The 22634-nt window shown below is 44.5% G+C and overlaps 1 protein-coding gene across 1 annotated transcript in view; it reads left to right on the top strand.

Annotated features, from left to right (window-relative positions):
- The window catches only part of MGAT5 (alpha-1,6-mannosylglycoprotein 6-beta-N-acetylglucosaminyltransferase), a 298273-nt gene that overhangs the window by 181025 nt on the left and 94614 nt on the right, over positions 1-22634 (top strand). Inside the window, exons 6-7 of the mRNA XM_063933791.1 lie at positions 4783-4854; positions 18867-19028. Of these exons, the coding sequence (XP_063789861.1) occupies positions 4783-4854; positions 18867-19028 (234 nt within the window). The remainder of the gene's footprint in view (positions 1-4782; positions 4855-18866; positions 19029-22634) is intronic.

Raw genomic sequence — 22634 nt, 5'->3', positions numbered from 1 at the left:
ACATTTTACAACTAGTGATTTTCTTGTTATCACTAGTACCGAATGATAAATGTGCTCCTAACTGTCATGTGTTTGAAAAATGCCAGGAGCTGATTGCTTGGGCACCATTTAACATTCATAATGAGTAATAACAAGAATATCACTTGTTAAATCTGCCCCTTAACGCTAAAATGCACAGATGCTGAACTACATATATGTACTGTTAAAATGCGTTACAATACCAAGCTTAAAAGCCATAATGAAAGAAAAAAAATCCTATAGAATAAAAGGCTTATGCTGCTCCTCGCCTCTATGGGGGGTAATTCAAAACATTTGCGTGCCAACAGCCACTATTTGGAGCAATTCAAGTGTTCGGGTGTGCATTTTGACAATCTGGTAACTAGTACGGAAATAAAATAAGATTGTAAAAGGAACAACAAAAATGTGTTATGTGAAAGTGTATACCCAGAGTGTGAAATCAGGTGTCAATCACTGACAGCCTGCAGCCGATTGGCTTCCAATGTCGCAAACCCGTACTGCATACGCACGGTATGGGTGCGACGTATGTGTCTGAACGAGGCCCAGTATGCTCTTACTGATTTATTGTCTTGGGTATCCAGTCTTTAGGTCGACAACACTTAAGTCGACACGCATTAGGTCAACTACTATTGGTTGACATGGTCACTAGGTCGACATGGCAAATATCAACACATGAAAAGGTTGACATGTTGTTTAAAAAAAAATAATAATAACTTTTTCATACTTTACGATCCACGTGGACTACAATTGGGAATGTTAGCCTTGCCCCAAGCACCCGAGGGGGACACGGTGCACTAATTGGGGTTTCCGATCACTTTACTAAGAAAACTACACCATAAAAAACTCATGTCCACTTTTTTCCATGTTGAATTTATCCATGTCGACATAATGACCGTGTCAACCTATTTCATGTGTCGACATAGTCACTGTCGACCAATAGTGGTCGACCTAATGATTGTCGGCCGAGTTACATTCGACGCAACGAATCACACCCATTGCCTTTTATGTTCTTGCTTTACTCTTGAGTGAATGCATTTATGTGACCTTTATTCGCTCTCAACCCACTGGAACGTCATTGACCCATGGCCAAATGTCTAAACCGGAGGAGAAGAAGAAGAAACAAAAGCCCTTATGTAGTGCACTAGCAGCTGTGACTTAAAGCATAACTTTTATTCTGTCTATAACTATTGGCTAAACATGCCTGGGACGTAGTAAAACTATAGATCTTCATTAGTAGGAGCGTTTTATTTCGACAAGTGTTCTCCCCATACTCCTTGTGCCAGAGATACCCTCCAAACATCTAGCACCTGAGTGCCATTTGACACGAGCTGAAGGCATTTAACAAGTGTCAGCTGTACTGAATTGGCTCCTGGCTTCATAAGAGGGATTATAATGTGCTGGTCTGCCACGCTGCATTATCTGTTATTATTCCAGGGAAAATTGTGTTGTTTTCTTTAGAGGAATCTTTTATAAGATTAATTTCAGGTTACACGCAAACACCTGAGTCTGATAACTGCTTTGTTTACACCTTAAATTGGATTTGACTTTGTGGATAGTTTAATCCATTTCTGAAGCTGCACCTGCTCCATACTATTTTCTTTTATTATGTGGCGCTGACCAGGGAAGTGGCGGCTTCTATCTCCCTGGATTATTTTATTTTATTTTTTTTAAATAAAGGAAAACCATTTTTTTATTTTTTTTTGTGTCAAATGAAGTATACCTTTTGTTATTGATTTCAGAAGACAGGTGTTTCCTCCATCAGAAGGGTTACAGAAGATGTGTCCTCTGAAATTTTATATGTTAAAGAAAAAAAACATTTACGTTTGCTTCAAGAGGCCACCTTATGCACATGTAGATATTGCCAGCCTGCTGTAATGCCACTTCTCTAGCAATACGGGCATGCTTATTGAGCAAAGCTTGGCTCTGTATCTCGCTGGGTACGGCAAGGAATAGAACAAACAGATTGCCAGTCCTGCTGCTTGCAGATGGCACTGGGGACAAGGTGAAAAGATGCACGCGGAGATGAGCCTGAAAGGCAGGATGTGCTTCTTCACTTAGAACATTAAGTACAGGGCAGAGCTGCAAATGCACAGGCAAAAATAGAAGAGAAAAAGAAGAAAATCACTTAATTTGCAGAATGGCTAGAGAATAAATGTATCATTAAAAAAAAAAAAAGACCAACTGTTAGAATGTATCTTTACATATATTTTTTACACGGCCCAGCAAATTACATTGAAATACAAAGTAACATTTGGAGGTGTTGCTAACAGAGTAATCCTTATTGCCGCACAAAGTCCCTCACCTCTGGGTTCTTGCAGGCTATTACATTTAGCCCTAGATGTGTTTGGTTAATGGAAAACATGGCCATTGCACAATTTTTGGTAAAAAATAAAAGCTTCAGGAACGATTCGGGTTGTTAAAAACCTCAAACTTAAAGATAATTTTTTTTTTCTGTCCCATGAATAGACTTTGGATCGCAACATTCTGAAATAAACTGATAATTTTGTTCACTACCTCCTATACACTAGATTTTACTAAGGTTCTGGTACATTGTCTCCCAGAGCCACTTTACAATACAGAAATGTTAAATAGCACAGGGATAGCATGGTGTTTGGCCAGATCTGTAATATTGATGGCAGAGTGGTAATCATTTGTTTTTTGGACAATTCTGTAGGAGGGGATTTAGTTATGTGACCGCCGGTCACAGTACCGATGCTGGGAACCGAACACTTGAACGCCCGACAGTCGGCATGCTGTCTAGCAGGGACCACGACACCCATAATGTGGGAATAGAACCTGTGGTGAGCGCAGCTTCGTTGTGCTCGCTCCCTCCGCCGGCATTCTAAACCTCGGGATCCCGGCGTCGGTATGGTGACCAGCGGGATTCCAAACGGCGGTCACCCATACCCAACCCCTTGCCGGAACTGGTGTTATAGCAAGTGCAAACAGAAATGATGCGCAATGAAACAAATCCATTTTATTGCGTAACCGTGTGGCGATTACATGTGATAACTGATGGTGACATTATTAAGGGCAGTGGAGCACTGTAGCATTACATTGTGTTAGCCATTGATCAAGCGTAAAAAATGGTGACTCAAACTGATGCTAATTTATTTATTATTAAGCATTGAAGACTTGGCTCTTTGTCAGAGTTGTTATCCAAGACCCCCTGTAGCCTCAAAAGTTTACTACTAAATTCTACTGAGCCAAACAATGGTATGACTTTAATTATACTGTTAGTTACTTCTATTACAGCTGGCAGAAAAAAAAAACAGATTTATAGTAATATAACTCTTGCAGGGCTTTAAATAGGATTTTATAGAAGACGTATGAAATCCTCTTGCCGAACTGTTTTGGTCTTTGTCACATTGTCTTCTTCCGCTCCCAAATCCATCCTGTCCATATTGATTATGTCTGATAAGAGTCTCCCAATATAGCCACTTATGAGCAGGCAAGCCAGTGTTGGAAGCACTCTTATGATTTGAGTTTATTTATAAGCAGAACCAAGAATTGAGCAGGTAAATGAAAGGTGCACATCCCCTTAAGATTGTTCATCCCCTATACAGAGCAACTTAATTTAAATAAACTCTGTTTATTTGGTTAGAGGACTTGCTTACTCCTGATGACTCGGAACAACGGCATGTTGGCACTTACGGGTCTTGGCTAGGAATAAAAAGTTAAGAAACACTGCCCTAGATGAGAAGATTACTTAACTTGTATTCCCATTGTTCCTTTCCCCTTAATGCAAAGGTTCCCAAACGCAGTACTTAAGGCCCTAATGGGTCAGGTCTTGCGTATAGCCATGGCTCAGCACAGATGTTAAATCAAATTGTTAAGTCACCTGTGGCCAAGCATGGATATTCTTAAAACCTGGACCGTTTGGGTGCTTTGAGCACCGCTTTGGAAATCTCTGCCTTAATGGATGATTTAAGAAGACTCAAAGTGTGTTAGTGTCAGTACAAGAGGTAAATGACCAGGCAGAGGTGTTAGTAGAAATTTGTGAAGGCCATTGCAAATATAGAAGGGGTCAGTATAAAGTATGTAGAACATGGACACCAGCCAGACCGTGTAGGTCAGGCTCGGGACATGCGTAGTGCCAGCTGTCCTTTTCATGTCCTCCGACTCTTTCCAATATCCGTGATCATACTGAATCATTTCCTCTATCAAACCCCTAGATCAAAGTTTCCCAAACTTCACCATTACAGTTCAGGTCTAAAGGATATCCATGCTTGAGCACAGGTGACTTAGGGGGAAATTTACTAAGCAGTGATAAGAGCGGAGAAGTGAGCCAGTGGAGAAGTTGCCCCATCAACCAATCAGCAGGTCTGTATCATTTTATAGCATGCAAATTATAGATGTTACTTCAGTGCTGATTGCCACGGGCAACTTCTCCACTGGCTCACTTCTCCGCTCTTATCACTGCTTAGTAAATGTTCCCCTTAATACCTCAGTCTATTTGATTTAACCATCTCTGTCCTCTTTTCCTCTAGCTACTTTTAGCAGTTTTCGATATTATTATAGACCCCAGCCCTAATCTGATGCTTCACTGTGTACCACTCTGCATTCCCTACTCAGATAGCAAGGGAAAAAAGATCACCTTCAAATGTAAATACTTGTAAATGCTACAACTGCTCAATAAATCCTGTAATATTTACTGTTTTGTCAAAAAGGTGTTAAAGTCAGCGCCTGCCATTCTTTCTCCTGCTGGTAAAGTTTTTATATTTGGTTTATCTGGTTTGTAACCTCTGGTCTTAATTGTTTCAGGTTGAAAACTGGTGTCCTCGACTGCCTTGGAGAGCTGTAAACCACAAAGAGGAAACTGATAAACGTACAATGGTAAACGCCTATTACCATTTAGTTAGTGATATTATTAATGTTTGCTAAGCGTATAACTGATTTTAGCAAACTGAATGAAAACAAAACGACTTTGGTAAATTGGTCATGTGTTTTTAAGCACAGTAAATAATACCCCTTTCACACCGTACAAATAACCTGGTATCGACCAGGCATATTGCCGGGTCGACATGGTCAGCGTGCGGTGTGATAGCGCCATAGCTGAAATCCTGGATCACCTGACCTGCCAATTCAACCCAGGTATAAATCAGTGTTATTCCCAAGTTGAATACCGGGTCAATGGCAGCGAAAATGGGCTCCCGTGTCGATGTGACCCGGGACCTGTTCGCTATGACAGGGAGAGGCCACGCGGAGATTATCTCATCTCCCAGTGCCGCCTCCGCCCCCGCTGCTATGGCAACCCGCCCGGCAAGCCAGCAGCAGCGTCTAATGCCGGATCCCACCCGGGAAGGACCCGTTTTCAATTCCCGGGTGGGTTCCGGCTTTGGCGGTGTGAAAGGGGTATAATTGTCTCCACTAAGCAATATTATTGGAGGAATTCAATTGTTCACGATCATTTCTCATGGAAAAAAAAGGGCTGTTTTTTGCGATTTTTGTCTCACGTTTTTTGCGATTTTTGTCTGATGGTGTTTTTTGGGCAATTTTATTCCAGCCCTTTTTTCCCCCCATGAGAAATGACCCATTTTATTGCGTAAACACATGGATCCATGATAAGTTTCTGGATCCATATGTGTTTGCGCCTGATATCACGAATACAGGTCAGGTATCAGGGATTTTTATTTTTTCACCTGCCTCCAGGCAGATAAAAAATAGTCCTCAATACTGCCGGCTTCCAGGCTTAATTGGATAGCCCACAGTGGATCAATTAGCCGCTGCTAATTGAATTACCCCCATGTTATAAACCATGCATTCCCTTTCCTACATTGAAGAGCACCACTGGGGCAGGGACCAGATGAGCCTAACCATAGGGCTTTCTGTACAAAACTGCAGAATATTTTCTTGTTCTGTAAATAAAGGAAGATTCTGCCCCCTTCTTTAATGTTAAGACATTTATTCACTTTTAGAGAAACCCTCCTGCATACAACGAAAGCCCTCATCATTGTATAGGTAATAGCCCTTCTCTAGATGAACTTCATCCCTTTCCAGTGATCTCTGCACTAAGTGCATTCTAGTTACCAGGGAATAAAACACAATGCGCTAGGGACTACTATTCAGTGCAGCATTGTTCAATTATATTATTAAATACAGACCACATGCTGGGGGCCATATGTTCTCCTTCTATCAGCTACGGGACAAGTATAATATTCCTAATTCTCAATTTTATGTATCTGCAAGTAAGTCATTGTGTCCAGCAAACCCGTTCTGCCTCTTGCAACTGACCTCTTTAAACGACACACTTTACTCACTATTACACTTTTTGACTTCAAATCCATTCCGCATCCTATGCCTATTCCCTGATTTGGTGGCACAAAGCCCAGAGAAGCTGTGGAACTCTCTTCATTTAAAGTGGCCCAAAGATATTCCTGATTTTACTAATTTCCATGGCTTCCTGATTCCCACTGATAAGTTGCTTATGGTCTTCGGCTCATTTGCACTACAAGAGGTACACTTGAAGTCCCTGCATAGGGCTTATGGGGTATATGCAATTGTGGTCGAATTCCCGAAATTGTCGAATTTCGGGTCATTTTCGACCAAAAAAAAAAATTCCCCTATGCAATCCAGTGCTTTCCGACCAAAAAACGGACTTTCAAAATTCGACTTTTTGAAATTCGAATTTTTGCAAATTCGACTTTTCTGCAATGATACAAGTGCTGCAATTCGACCAAAGCATATTCAATTCAAGTTTTGAAATTCGACAGCAGTGCTTTTAGACAGCAAATTCGTCATTTTCAATCCGCCACACTTTGGAGGGTGAAAACAAATAAAAAAATTTTAAACATGTTTTTTTTGGTGTTTTTTTTTTTGGGAATAGCAGATCTATTTATATTAGAAGGGATTAGGTACTTTTTTTTTTTTTTGGGAGGCACAAATATTATTTATATATTTTTTAAAATATTATTTTTTTTATTTATTATTTTTTTTATGCTGGAAGGGTAAAATCATAAAAAAAAATGGCGTGGGGTCCCCCCTCCAAAGCATAACCAGCCTCGGGCTCATTGAGCTGGTCCTGGTTCTAAAAATGCGGGGGAAAAATTGACAGGGGATCCCCCGTATTTTTAAAACCAGCACCGGGCTCTGCGCCTGGTGCTGGTGCCAAAAATACGGGGGACAAAAAGAGTAGGGGTCCCCCGTATTTTTAACACCAGCATCGGGCTCCACTAGCTGGACAGATAATGCCACAGCCGGGGGTCACTTTTATGCCGTGCCCTGCGGCCGTGGCATCAAATATCCAACTAGTCACCCCTGGCCGGGGTACCCTGGGGGAGTGGGGACCCCTTCAATCAAGGGGTCCCCCCCCCCCAGCCACCCAAGGGCCAGGGGTGAAGCCCGAGGCTGTCCCCCCCCATCCAATGGGCTGCGGATGGGGGGGCTGATAGCCTTTGTGATAATAAAAAGATATTGTTTTTTCCAATAGTACTACAAGTCCCAGCAAGCCTCCCCCGCAAGCTGGTACTTGGAGAACCACAAGTACCAGCATGCGGGAGAAAAACGGGCCCGCTGGTACCTGTAGTACTACTGGGAAAAAAATACCCAAATAAAAACAGGACACACACACCGTCGACAGTAAAACTTTATTTCATACGTCGACACACACATACTTACCTATGTTCACACGCCGACATCGGTCCTCTTCTCCATGTAGAATCCACGGATACCTGTAAAGAAAAGTTCAAAATACTCACCTCAACCATGGTCCAGAGATAAATCCACGGACTTGGCAAAATAAGAAAACGCAAATACCCGCACCAAAAACGGACTGAAAGGGGTCCCATGCTGACACATGGGACACCTTTCCACGAATGAGACCTGTCAGTGACAGCTGTCACTGACAGGTCTCTAAGCCAATCAGGAAGCGCAACTTCGTTGCGCTCACCTGATTGGCTGAGCGCTGTCTGCACTGTGACAGCGCATCGCACAGCTCCCTCCATTATATTCAATGGTGGGAACTTAGCGGCTAGCGGTGAGGTCACCCGCCGGTCAGCGGCTGACCGGCGGGTGACCCCACCGCTACCCGCAAAGTTCCCACCATTGAAAGTAATGGAGCGGCTTTGCGATGCGCTGTCACAGTGCGGACAGCCAATCAGGTGAGCGCCACGGAAGTAGCGCTTCCTGATTGGCTGAAGGGACGTCAGTGACAGGAGTCACGTGATGTCCCGGCATTCGGGAGAAAGGGGTCTGATGTGAAAACATTGGACCCCTTTCTAGTCCGGTATGGATCGGTGTTCGGTTTGTTTTTTTGCCAAGAACGTGGATTTACCTCTGGACGTGGATGTACCTCTGGACGCTGGAAGGTGAGTATAATTTTTTCACAGGTACCCTCGGATCGTCGGCGACCGTGGCAGTCGGCGTGTCAACATAGGTAAGTATGTGTGTGTCGGCAGTATGTAATAAAGTTGTACAAGTCACTGTGTCTGTGTCCTGTTTTTATTTGGGTATTTTTTTTCCAGTAGTACTACAGGTACCAGCGGGCCCGTTTTTCTCCCGCATGCTGGTACTTGTGGTTCTCCAAGTACCAGCTTGCGGGGGAGGCTTGCTGGGACTTGTAGTACTAATGGAAAAAACAATATCTTTTTATTATCACAAAGGCTATCAGCCCCCCCATCCGCAGCCCATTGGATGGGGGGGGACAGCCTCGGGCTTCACCCCTGGCCCTTGGGTGGCTGGGGGGGGGGACCCCTTGATTGAAGGGGTCCCCACTCCCCCAGGGTACCCCGGCCAGGGGTGACTAGTTGGATATTTGATGCCACGGCCGCAGGGCACGGCATAAAAGTGACCCCCGGCTGTGGCATTATCTGTCCAGCTAGTGGAGCCCGATGCTGGTGTTAAAAATACGGGGGACCCCTACTCTTTTTGTCCCCCGTATTTTTGGCACCAGCATCAGGCGCAGAGCCCGGTGCTGGTTTTAAAAATACGGGGGATCCCTGGCCAATTTTTCCCCTGCATTTTTAGAACCAGGACCAGCTCAAAGAGCCCGAGGCTGGTTATGCTTTGGAGGGGGGACCCCACGCCATTTTTTTTCGGGTTTTTCACGTTTTTCCCCCGTTTTTTAAAATCGCGGCAAAATCCGCCAAATCGGCCGATTTTCGCCCGCGATTCTGGCGAATCCGTTTTTCATTGAATATGGTGAATCCCGGCAGGCACCTGCCGGGATTCACCTGGCGAATTTGGTCGAATTAAAAAACGGCGATAATTGCCGCGAATTCGACCGCAATTGCATATACCCCTATGTCTCACAGGAACAATGCCTTCATATGGTCCCAGAGTAGACTGGTCAATGTCCTAAGCATAATGCCGCATGGGCAGATTTCTTCTATAATATGAGGATGTGTCCAAGATTAGACGTAACTGGAACAAAGTTGAGCTACTTTTAATCAAATGTTCCTCCTCCACTTATTCTTTCGTCCTACTGAATGTAGTAATATTGGAATGGGGCAATGTGCTATGTCTGGTTTCCATCATGTGTTGCATTACGCTACCGCGCGGCTGTGTGTAGTATAGCTGATGGAGGTACACGTGTTGAGTGATTATTTGTCTCGGCACAAGGACGGTGATGTTGACTGTTGGATAGTGTGCTTTCAGTGCACAGTAACTTTTTGGACCCACTGTATTTGCAAATTTTGCTGTTTGGAAGACAAATTCGAATATTTCACATCTTATTCCCATTGTCACACTCACTGTAACAGTGACTAAGAATGTCCTCCTCTGTAAGTGGGCTAAGAGAACGCCTCCCTTCATTCATGAGATCCAAGCTTTTCTTCTTGACCTGATCTATTTTGATTGGAGGGATCCCTTCTCTGACATTGAAAGAGGAGTACAGAGTGTGGAGAAAACGTGGTGGTTCGGCGCCATTATTGGGTCAGGCGCATGACGTCACATGCGGCCATTGCAAGTGAAAACATGGCCACCCTGCTGTCGCAGCCAGGCTGCTGAGGCAGGGGGGCTTTCACTATTCAGTGATGCGATTGCATAACTGGTGACCATTTGCATGCTGGGTGGCCTTGCCCTGTGCTGGGCGACTCCCAGTATGCGATCGCAGTCCGTTGCAGTTTTGCTAATATAGCAAAACTGAAGCTGATTAAAGTCCAGTATTTGTTATCATTGCCGCCGAGGGGTCTCTCCTTCAACCACTTGCCATTTTCTTGGATAGTTTATTACAACCTATGGTTCATTCAATCCCTAGTTATTTGAGGGACACTGGCGATTTTCTCCAACATGTAACAGACATCAGGGTGACCAATGGAACTCTTTTGGCTACCCTTGATGTCTGTTCATTGTACACCGTAATACCTCATCAGGCAGGATTAGAAGTGCTAAGAGCAGCATTTGAATGCACACCCTGTACTGAGTACCCCACAGAATTTCTTTTGGAGCTGATTGAGCTGGTACTTACACAGAATCACTTTGTATATAAAAAGGATTTCTATATGCAAATTGCCGGTACAGCAATGGGGTCAAATCTGGCACCTGCTTACGCAAACCTATTCATGGCATGGTACGAGAGTACATATATTTTTCCAAAATACGGGCACAATATTATTTTTTTCCGCAGATTCATTGATGATGTCTTTTTATTGTGGCAAGGGACGCAGGTTGAATTCAATATGATGGTGGAGGAGTTGAACGCACTGCCTAGTCCTATAAAATGTACACAAACGAGTTCCTATTCAGAAATCAATTTTCTGGATGTTACTCTCATGAATACAGGTGCACAGTTGAGTTATACCCTCTTTCGGAAACCCACAGATTGTAATCAGTTATTGTTAGCTACCAGCCATCATCCCTCAGCTCTAAAAGGGAGTCTGCCGACTTCACAGTTCCTAAGGGTAATGAGGCTGAATTCCGAACCGAGGCGTAGAAATGACCAATGCAATGAGATCACTACACGTTTTTTAGAACGTGGCTATTCCCCAAAACAACTACGGGGGTGTAGACAAAACGCTGAACAGATATTTACCGGCACCAAACCTAAAAAGAAAATCCAAGATCGTTTGATCTTTCCTACACAGTTTGATGGCAACTCTGCTAAGATGAAAAAGGCATTACATCATCATTGGCCCATCTTCCCTCATGTGCTTATCCTTTCTTACTTTAATAATCTTCAACTGCACCAATTCCATCAGTCTTCTGCCACCTGATACTTATTCCAGTGTCATCTGCTGATGTAACTATGTTTATTTACCCTGTACTTGTCCTATACTGTCATCAACTGTAAGTTGCTGTTTTCCTGTTTGATTATTTGTTTATGTACTCTGTAATTGGGCGCTGCGGAACCCTTGTGGCGCCATATAAATAAAGGATAATAATAATTATCAAATCAGATGAAACTTTACCTTTTTCAAAAACAGGGGTACCAATGATGGCGTATAGAAGGGGAGCTAATCTCAAACAGCTCCTCATGAGACCAAGATTATTTCCTGAAGAAGATACGATTAATACCCCTTGGACTGCTTTGATGCAGTCTAAACCGGGATGTTTTTCGTGCGGTAGTTGCACTACGTGCCGGTCCATGATCACAGGACCTACATTTAGCCACCCACACACTGGAAGAACCATTCGATTGAAATACCATTTGCATTGTCGCCTTGATTTCATTTTATATATATATATATATATATATATATATATATATATATATATATTGAAGTGCCCGTGTGGGCTGTACTATGTCGGCCTTACTACCCGAATGTTCCGTGATCGGATGGCCAACCACAGGTCTTCAATACACACGGCCATCCTTACGGGCAAGACTGATAAGCCGGTAGCTCGCCATTTCTTGGAAGCTAGGCACCAAGTGGCGAGCCTCAAGTGCAAAATTATCGATTGGATTCCCCCAAATTCAATAGGAGGTGAACGATCTTTGGCCCTCAAACAACGAGAGTGTTATTGGATATACACTCTCGATACTGTGGCACCTAGGGGTCTTAATGAAGCGAATACATTACATCCTTTTCTGTAGTAGCAAATTTTCCTGCCATGTGGTTGGGCTCTGATGCGGCACATAGCAGGGGCGACTTCACTTTGATATATAGGCTCTTTTATATATAAGCTTGTGTATTAATTCAAGTTATTTGTATTTGTTAGGTACTTGTCTTTTTTTGCTGACTTTAGGACCATTGCTTTGTGAATGACTCACCGGCCTTTTGGGTTTCTGGCATACATTTGGACCGGATAAGTTAATAGCTACCCACGGTGATGTATGTGTGTATATATGCACATATACATTAACGTAGGGTTGGATGCATGATGCATTACAATTAAACTGGCACCTGTATGAGTGCTTATTCCCTTTAGTTATGGAACTAATCCGTTTGTATTGTATTAGTTGGGTTCTATGATGATCCATTAGTGCCTATAAGCCAATTGTGGAACCTGTCAATAGTGCCTTTACAGTGGATACAAATTTCCATCTTATTTTTGCTAGAAGACTGTAGTGATTGGTTGCATTATTTAGCTCAGTGCTGGGTCGCACTAGTATTGCGCCCTGGTAGCTTAGCAACATGGATGCGATAGTTTTCCGTACACTTCCGGCTGCTGAGCCGTACGGAAATAGGGCTACTGAAATGCTTGTCGACACTGTGTTGTTTAACCCAGTGCTGGGATGCCCTAGCACTGTATGGTTGTTGCTGATTACAGGGTGTTAGGATCTCCTGCTCTGTGCTGCCACGTCGCCATGGCAACCGGGAGGCAAGTGTTAGCGAAGTAACCTGAGCGCAGCTGATACTCTGGGGTGGGTTTTTACTGTGTAGTGGTTACAGGCTCTGTGCACGGCAGGGAATCCGGCGCTGGTTTTGTGCTCAGTCTGTGAGGTCTGAGTGGGGTGTGGACAGCACCTGCTATATAAACCATCCTCTCAGGCTAGGCAAATGCTGCTGAATCTTTGTTTGTTAGTCAGTTCCAGAGAGTTAGCTAGTACTGTGTGACTTTGTATTTACTTGTTGCTTACTGCGAATAGGCCTTGGGATTCGGTACTTCATTCTGCCAATCTGGACCTAGCAGTAAGACTGGAGTCAGTTGTTTGACCTGCTGGGGTTCTTTTGCTATTCTGTGAACCCAGCAGGTTTGCGGCTGTACTCTCAGACCTGCTTGCTTAATCCTCCCTCACTGTGCAGGGCGTCCAGGTGTCAGTTTAGTGGCAGTAAGCTGAACCTGTGCCCTGCAAGTGGGGGTTAGGATTGTGGATACTCTCCTTGTGTCTATATTTCTATCTCTGACCAAGGAGTTTATTCCCACACCCGTTGGTAACCCTTTGGGATTTTTTCTGTTGCTCTTAGCAACATAATTTCAGGTGCTCCACATGTTAAATCACTACACATCGCTTCATTGTCCGCTCTATTCCATCTGAGCATTCCTGACACTAGGGAGACACCCAATTCCTGAGCCTTTGGGCTTCTCCGTTCACTTTGTGTTTATTAGTTATTCCATCACCTCCTGTGTATGTTATGTTATACTGTCTGTGAGTTCGTTTGCTTCGCTTCCCTCTCTGTTCATACACCGGTATACTCCTGTTAGCACTGGTGTGCGTAACATATTCAGCAGCCCTACTCCGGTTGAAATTTTGTGGGAATATGGAGCATACCCCTCAAAATACTTTGCAACAGGTGGTCGATCAGGTGCAAGTCCTGACTCGACAATTTAATGAGATGTCCATTAAAATGAACACCCCGCAGGCCGCTAGCGGAGCTCCCGCAGCGGCAAGTTCAGGGGTTAAGGAGCCGAAAGTAAATCTCCCGGATCGTTTTTCTGGAGATCGCTCGCAGTTCTTTTGTTTCAAGGAGAGCTGTAAGCTATATTTCAGACTTAGGCCCCAGTCTTCTGGGTCGGAGATTCAGCGGGTGGGCATGGTGATTTCCTTGCTACAAGGAGAACCACAGGTCTGGGCATATGGGTTACAGCCTGACTGTCCGTCGCTTAAAAGTGTTGATGCTTTTTTTACGGCACTGGGCATTTTGTATGATGACCCTGACAAGATGGCTTCAGCCGAGGCTCAGATTACGGTTCTTAAGCAAGGGCGACGGCCAGCTGAGGTTTATAGTACGGAGTTTCGGAGGTTGGCTCATGATACCCAGTGGAATGACCCAGCCCTGAGAAACCAGTACCGAAGGGGCCTTTCTGACCAGATAAAGGACCAACTGGTACAATATCCCTCGCCTGATAGCTTAGATCAGCTCATGCAGTTATCCATCCGGGTGGATAGACGGCTGAGAGAGCATAGGCTTGAAAGGGAGACCGCAGTTTCCTTTTTTCCCAAGGGAACCTCAGACTCTGAGGAATATTCCGAGGAGCCTATGCAGATTGGGGCTACCCGCCTCTCCTCGCGTGAGAAGACGCGGAGGAGACAGCAGGGTTTGTGTTTGTACTGTGGGAATAAAGGTCATGTTGTAGTATCATGCCCAGAAAAACCGGAAAACTTCAGGGCCTGAGGGTGATGGGAAATATCCTGTCAGGCCAGAAGTCAGAATTTCCTAAAAAGACTTTTCTCATTCCGGTGACTTTGGAGATCCTCGGTCAAACTGTCAAGACTGAGGCCTTTGTTGACAGTGGGGCCGATGGGGTTTTCATGGACCGTCAAATCGCCCTGGAACACTCTGTTCCCTCAGTACCTTTGGCATCAGAGATTGAGATCTGTGGGTTAAACGGGGAACCATTGTCCCAGGGTAAAATTACCTCCTGCACCAGCCAAATTCCTTTGTTTATTGGAGCCACACACTCTGAAAAATTGTCTTTTTATGTGACTGTCTGTTCATTTGCCCCATTGGTTTTGGGGTTACCCTGGTTAAGGGCCCATAACCCTCAATTTGACTGGGTCTCTGGGGAGATTCTTAGTTGGGGTAGTGATTGTTTCAGGAGTTGCTTGAGCCTTCCAGTCAGGCTCTCGCAGCTAAGTTTGCCAGGATTGCCAGGATGTTATGCAGATTTTGCGGATGTGTTCTCCAAAAAAGTTGCGGAGGTACTACCTCCCCATCGCCCCTATGACTGTGCCATTGATTTGTTGCCGGATGCTAAGCTTCCCAAGAGCAGGTTGTACTCCCTGTCACGTCCTGAGACTCAGGCTATGGCAGAGTACATTCAGGAGAACTTGGCTAAGGGATTTATCAGACCCTCACAGTCCCCAGTTGGGTCGGGGTTCTTTTTCGTGGGTAAAAAGGACTGTTCGTTGCGACCCTGCATCGACTTCAGGGAATTGAACCGTATCACGATTAAAAACTCGTACCCACTGCCTCTCATTTCGGTTTTGTTTGACCAGCTTCGTACTGCCACCATTTTTTCTAAGATTGACCTACACGGTGCTTACAATCTAATCCGAATAAGAGAGGGGGATGAATGGAAGACTGCCTTTAATACCCACTCAGGGCATTATGAATATTTGGTGATGCCTTTTGGGCTCTCTAATGCCCGGCAGTCTTCCAGGAATTCATGAATGATGTGCTCAAGGAATATTTGGATAGATTCTTAGTTGTTTATCTAGATGACATCCTAATCTTCTCTCATTCCCTGGAGGAACATCGGAAGCATGTACGCTTAGTCCTCCAGAAACTCAGAGACCACCAGCTTGGGGCGAAGCTGGAGAAGTGCGAGTTTGAAGTCCAGCAAATCGCATTTCTAGGGTATATTATCTCCTCAGAAGGTTTCCAAATGGAGGGTTCTAAGGTACAGGCAGTCCTGGATTGTGTGCAGCCCACTAGTTTTGAAAGCGCTTCAGCGTTTTCTGGGCTTTGCGAATTTTTATAGACTGTTTATCGCTGGATTTTCGTCTATAGTGGCCCCCTTGGTGACACTCACTTAGAAAGGGGCGGATGTTGCTCACTGGTCCTGTGAGGCCAAAGCGGCCTTTGCCCGTCTCAAAAGGGCATTTGTCTCGGCCAAGGTGCTGCGACACCCAGATCCAGAGCGTCCTTTTGTGGTAGAAGTGGATGCCTCTGAGATAGGTATTGGGGCAGTGTTCTCTCAGATGGGGGTGTCTGATAATCGTCTTCATCCCTGTGCTTACTTTTCTCGTAAATTTTCGTCTGCCGAGATGAATTATGATGTGGGTAACCGGGAATTGTTGGCTATAAAGGATGCACTCGGGGAGTGGAGACACTGGCTTGAGGGGGCTAAGTTTGTGGTCTCAATTCTCACTCTCCTTGTGTCTATATTTCTATCTCTGACCAAGGAGTTTATTCCCACACCCGTTGGTAACCCTTTGGGGTTTTTTCTGTTGCTCTTAGCAGCATCATTTCAGGTGCTCCACATGTTAAATCACTACACATCGCTTCATTGTCCGCTCTATTCCATCTGAGCATTCCTGACACTAGGGAGACACCCAATTCCTGAGCCTTTGGGCTTCTCTGTTCACTTTGTGTTTATTAGTTATTCCATCACCTCCTGTGTATGTTATGTTATACTGTCTGTGAGTTCGTTTGCTTCGCTTCGCTCTCTGTTCATACACCGGTATACTCCTGTTAGCACTGGTGTGCGTAACACAGGGTCGTGATATGTGCGCGTATACTTCCGGTTGCTGAACCGCATGGAAGTGTTGTCGCTGAAACGCAGGATGACGCGTTTCCTGTAGCGTTACACTACGGGAAACGGCGTCTGGCTGGAGCCGGCGCGGATGCTTGTGTGGCTGGGTGGCCTGACCCGCAGGTGGGGCACTGTTTTTCTGCATGTTTAGGGCATTATAGAACACATATTAGTTTTCTACCACGAGTGGAATTGTGATTGCGGGGGTGGCTTCCGGAATGGACGTCACTTCCGGTCATTTCAGTTTAAATAGCTCACTTGCACACAGGGACAGCATGCAGCAATGCCTGTTGTGTCCCTTGGCTGAAGTGAGTACTGATCTTTTATTTTATATTGTTGGTTATATTATGACCTGTATTTCTGATCCATATTAGAATCTATTGAGGGTATCTCCCATTTGGTTTTAGCAGGTTGGACTACCTTAGATGCTAAACCGCTGCTTCATTTTTTCCATGGCTACTCCAATGAGGTATGGAGTTAATTGTTCTGATGTGAGTTTAACCAATGGAGGTTGGAGTGTAAAGTCGTTTATTATTATTTTCATTATCTCTTTGGCAGAGTGGAGTACGCCCTTTTAGTGTATTATTCCAAGCATTTTATATGTCCTTATATTCTGATATGAGAGATGCCCGGTGTGGACTCTTACAGGTATCCCAGGTAACTGGTACTTTTCCTTTGGATGGAAATATCCTTTAGGCACAGTTTTAATAGGTGTTTTTCTTTGGTGGTGGGTCCATTATTGTAACCGTTAGGTACCCATAGGGGCCGGTGAGGCATATTGCTTGTGACTGTATATTACTGTGCATTTGCAGATTACACGCATGTTGTCTTTAATGATGAATTGATGAGATGATACATCACCTGTCTTGATAAAGGCCTGTGACCAGACCGAAACATCGACAATAAAAGCTTTGGTGATTTTATGAAGAAGTATCTACGATTATTTACTTGTGCGAGTGCACCTTCCAAATGATTTGGAACTCCCTATGGTATATATATGTATGTGTATATATATATATATATATATATATATATATATATATATATATATACATGTGTATATATGTATATATATATATATATGTGTGTGTTATGTGTTTATGGATAGATATTTATACGGAACACCCCCCCCCCCCCCCCCCCCCTGAAAATCCTGTGTTTGCCCCTGCCGCCCTTTCTGGAATCTTTGTGACATCCCCATCGTACTAAGCTGTCCCCAATATCCCTTATGGATGCTAGAGAAAATAGGATTTTAAATACCTACCGGTGAATCCTTTTCTCGTAGTCCATAAGGGATATTGGGGGTAATTCCAAGTTGATCTGATCGCAGCAGGAAATTTTTTAGCAGTTGGGCAAAACCATGTGCACTGCAGGGGAGCCAGATATAACATGTGCAGAGAGAGTTAGATTTGGGTATGGTGAGTTCAATCTGCAATCTAAATTGCAGTGTAAAAGTAAAGCAGCCAGTATTTACCCTGCACAGAAACAAAATAACCCACCCAAATCTAACTCTCTCTGCAAATGTTATGTCTGCCCCCCTACAGTGCACATGGTTTTGCCCAACTGCTAAAAAATGTCCTGCTGCGATCAACTTGGAATTACCCCCATTGGGCGCCCGCCTCTGTGTGGTGACTTTCTTCAGGTTCTGTTATGTGTTCCTGTTCAGCTGTTGCTGTTAATGTTGCCAGATGTTGCTGGCTAGGTTATATATATTGGTGTGCTGATGTTAAAATCTCACCACACTTTTTGTTATGTTCCTTCTCTCAAGTGTGTCATTCTCCTTTGGGCACTGTTTACCTATAACTGAGTTGTAGGCGGGGGCATAGAGGGGAGGAGCCAGCACACCCAGTTGAAGAAATTTAAAGTGCACTGGCTCCTTCGGATCGTACTAATCTGTCCCCAATATCCCTTATGCACTACGAGAAAAGGTTTTACCGGTAGGTATTTAAAATCCTATTTTTGTTAATCAATAGATCATTATTAACTGAGCCACTTCTGCTGGACGAGCTTTATAATGTAACCTGTGTCAGACAGCCCTGACCACACACATGGCTGAATGGAGCATGGATGGTAGAAAGGTGCAGGTGGCTTTCTTATTATATCCTGCGTTCTGTGTATGTGGACAGCCCACTGTTGATCACTGACACCTATTTATGCTCCAGTCGCGGACTGTAATGCCGGATTGCATTGCCCTTTCAGAACCCATTGGGATTTTTTTCTGTAAATAAGTGCATTATTATTCTAAGGAGATGTTTATCATGTAAAAGCCATTGATTTGAGACAATCCACCCATCACAGAATGAAGACTCTGGTTATTTTATTTCTTCCAGGCTGAGATCCGCACAGACTTTGAACACCTCTACACAGTAATGTTAAAACACGAGGAGTTTCGCTGGATGACACTGAGAATAAAGCGAATGGATGATACGTGGATCGAAGCCATCAAGTCTCTAGCAGAGAAGCAGAATCTTGAGAAACGCAAGAGGAAAAAGGTAGCTAGGAGATTACTTTCTTTCTGTAGGCTTGGCAAATACTAAGCAACCATCACTGCTGGAGATCCTCTGAAGTTGTAGCTCTGTATAGGCAGTCTTTCTTGTGTGCAGGACCCTAACCCTAATAACACCCCAACTCTTACTCTTAATCCTAACCAAACCCCTAACTACTTTAACCCCTGACCCTAATAACCTCACCCTAAAAGGGCAGACTAGATGGGACAAATGGTTCTTATCTTCCATCAAATTCTATGTGTCTATGACCCCTGGAATGACAGCCTCGGGCTTCACCCCTGGCCCTTGGGTGGCTGGGGGGGGGGGACCCCTTGATTGAAGGGGTCCCCACTCCCCCAGGGTACCCCGGCCAGGGGTGACTAGTTGGATATGTAATGCCACGGCCGCAGGGCACTGTATAAAAGTGACCCCCGGCTGTGGCATTATCTGTCCAGCTAGTGGAGCCCGATGCTGGTGTAAAAAATACGGGGGACCCCTACTCTTTTTGTCCCCCGTATTTTTTGCACCAGCACCAGGCGCAGAGCCCGGTGCTGGTTTTAAAAATACGGGGGATCCCCTGTCCATTTTTACCCCGGATTTTTAGAACCAGGACCAGCTCGAAGAGCCCGAGGCTGGTTATGCTTTGGAGGGGGGACCCCACGCCATTTTTTTCCGTGTTTTTTCCTGTTTTTAAAAAAACGGAACAAATCCGTCAAATCGGCCGTTTTTCGGCAGCGGGACTGACGAATCCGTTTTTTATTGCATATGGTCAATTTCGGCACCCACTTGCCGAAATTAGACTGTCGAATTGAAAAACGGACGATAATTTGCCGCGATTCGCCGCTAATTGCATAGACCCCTTAATCGCTGCTTAGTACATGTCCCCCTAAACCTTTTATGGCAGGTAGCTGGTGCGTACATCTGTTTCCATTTTACTCATTCACCAGTTGTACTAAATACAGAACTTCTATTCTGCTGTTCACCACTGAATTCAAACATTCTGCAGCCAGCATTAATAATGTTCAGCTTAACCAAAAAGAATCACATCCATCACCCTGCACAAATTGTCAAAAATATTGTACAATGTGGGCTTTGCTTTGTCACTGTTACCTTACAAATGTTTTTTTATTGTTTTCATTAAAAGAAGTATAATTTCATTAATGCAGCCAATCAAATCGCTTGGAACAACTTTGTGTTTGATCCATCAGTGATCACACTAATTCTCTGTGTAGTGAATACTGGTTCAGTTTACAGCAGGGATGGGGAACCTCAGGCCCGCGGGCCGTGTAAGGCCCGCAGAGCCACTTGATCCGGCCCGGCCAGGCTCGCCTAACCGAGGGAGATGCCGGGTGCCAGCTGAGACTTTGTTACTAGCGGGTGCCTGGCTTCTTCCCCTCAGCAGCAGCCTTAGGCAGGAGCTCGCTTCTGAGCTCCGGCTTCCGGCTATGGCAGTGTGCGTGTATGGCCGTGCGGTGCCATCTGTCCCATAGTTCTGAGGAGCGGGCGGCCAGGCGGAGGGCACCGGTCCGGAAGCAGGAGCAGGGCTGGTGAGTATTGTAGGTTTTTTTCTTTTAATGGATGTTTGTAAGCAGCACTACTAGGAGGCATATCTAATGGGGCATATTTAATGGGGCATAACAACTGACTGGGGGTAGATCTAATGGGGCATAACAAGTGACTGGGGGCATATCTAATGGGGCATAACAAGTGACTGGGGGCATATCTATTGGGGCATAACAACTGACGGGGGTATATCTTGATAATGCTGATTAGCTTACAGGAATGAAAGCTATACCTTAAACACACCTTAAATACTCTTTACCATGGAGCCGCTGCGGCCGCTATACTTAATACACACTCTACGTACTTTGTCCGCTATTGGCGTACAAAGTCCCGTACTGTGTACGGACTTTGCGTACAAACGCCGCGCTGACGGTACAAAGTACTCACAGCGCGTACTCACCCAGAAATACACTTTAAACCTTATAATGCATTGCAATGATAATACACTTTAAACCTTAGCAGGGCAATGAAGACTCAACACCAGATTGTAATTAAACCGCTGGGTTCAGAAACCACAGCGTATTATTGCTGAAAGGGGGTTATAATACAAATATTACAATACAATATAACAGAGTAAGTGGCTACATTCAATGGTACATACGTGACTGGATTCGCTTGTGCTACCCGGTCTGGTCCCCCGTCATCTGATAGATAACGTTGTGAGTCTTGTGTCTGACCAGGCCTGCAGCAGGCTCTCTTTATACAATTCTTCCAAAAAGCAATACAATAGATACTGTAATCTCTTTGTCCATTGGACATAGGAATGCACATTTACAGTACAGGAGAGGTCATAGGTCGGTTTGAATAGGTAGTCGATGTCTTTCCCAACTGCTCTTGTGGGTGGTCTCCTCTGGATTCCCGCCGCATACATAATGTACAGTAAATACAGTTTTTTATATCTATATTCTGCTCCTGCACATAACTATCCGCAGGAACATGCGATCTTTCTCAAACCAACACCGGAATGTAACCCTTAAAATACCCTTCAGTTGGATACCAAACACCACCTTATAACCTTGTTCTGTCCCCTCCTATTCTGTAAAGGTGAATCCCTTTGTTCTGAAACCATTTAAACTGCTGTTACTTTCTGATGTGGTGCAGGGAGGCTAGTGGGATAGTAAAAAGCATGTATGTATGAATCCATGTCTGAGGGGCATGTATCATCGTGCCGTATATGTTCTAAATAAGCTTTGAGGTATTGCGAAGTATACATTAAATCCTTCTCATCCCGTATCAAGGGTCTGTAAATGGGCCAACAAACACTACCGAGCTCTTTTCGGCTTCTTGTTAAAACAAATGGGGTGCACATTTAGTTGATGATACATGGAGGGGGAAACATATGTGAGTGCTGGTATATGTGGATATCACCTGTCGACTATGTGTGCTATTAACTGGAGGTTGCAGAGATGAATATAAGACACATATCTAAAATACATTCATATAAACATTTTGGGTAGGGCAGATGTCTTTTCCGGATGGATGTATCTGGGCAGAGCGGGAAACAAAAGAAAAACGGGTGAAAGAAACAGGCCATGAAATTGATTTGCAATCCTTATCATAACACTGTCTCTATGGATGGGTCATAAATTAAGTCTGCTGCTATAACAGCGCCCTCGCTCCTTAGACTCATCAACTTTGTGCCGTGCTTGCGCCGCGTCAGAATTCGAACACACCTAAATATCAAACCAATAATTATGACGACTCCCAGGATACAAAGGAGAAACTTCCCTACACTCATAATAACATTTTGAGCCCACTCTCCTAAACCTGAGAACCAATTTTGTGGGTTCAACCATGAGACCCAGCCGGTCAGTTCATTACTCACAGTCGCCAAGGTACGGTTGTGTTTCCTCCTGAACTCCCACTTCAACTGCAAGATATCGTCCATCTTTTGATCGATGATCTCCGTTGGGTCATCAGTACTGTTCGTAATATACGTACAGCACTTCACCCCATATTGAGTTGCCAGAGTAACACAGTACCCACCTGTCACGGCTTTAGGACCATCCTGTGCTGAATCAGTTCCTTCTTGTAAGTTTGAAACTCCCT

This window comes from Pseudophryne corroboree, chromosome 7, assembly GCF_028390025.1.
Source record: "Pseudophryne corroboree isolate aPseCor3 chromosome 7, aPseCor3.hap2, whole genome shotgun sequence".
NCBI lineage: Eukaryota > Metazoa > Chordata > Amphibia > Anura > Myobatrachidae > Pseudophryne > Pseudophryne corroboree.
This window is presented reverse-complemented; position numbering and strand designations above follow the sequence as displayed.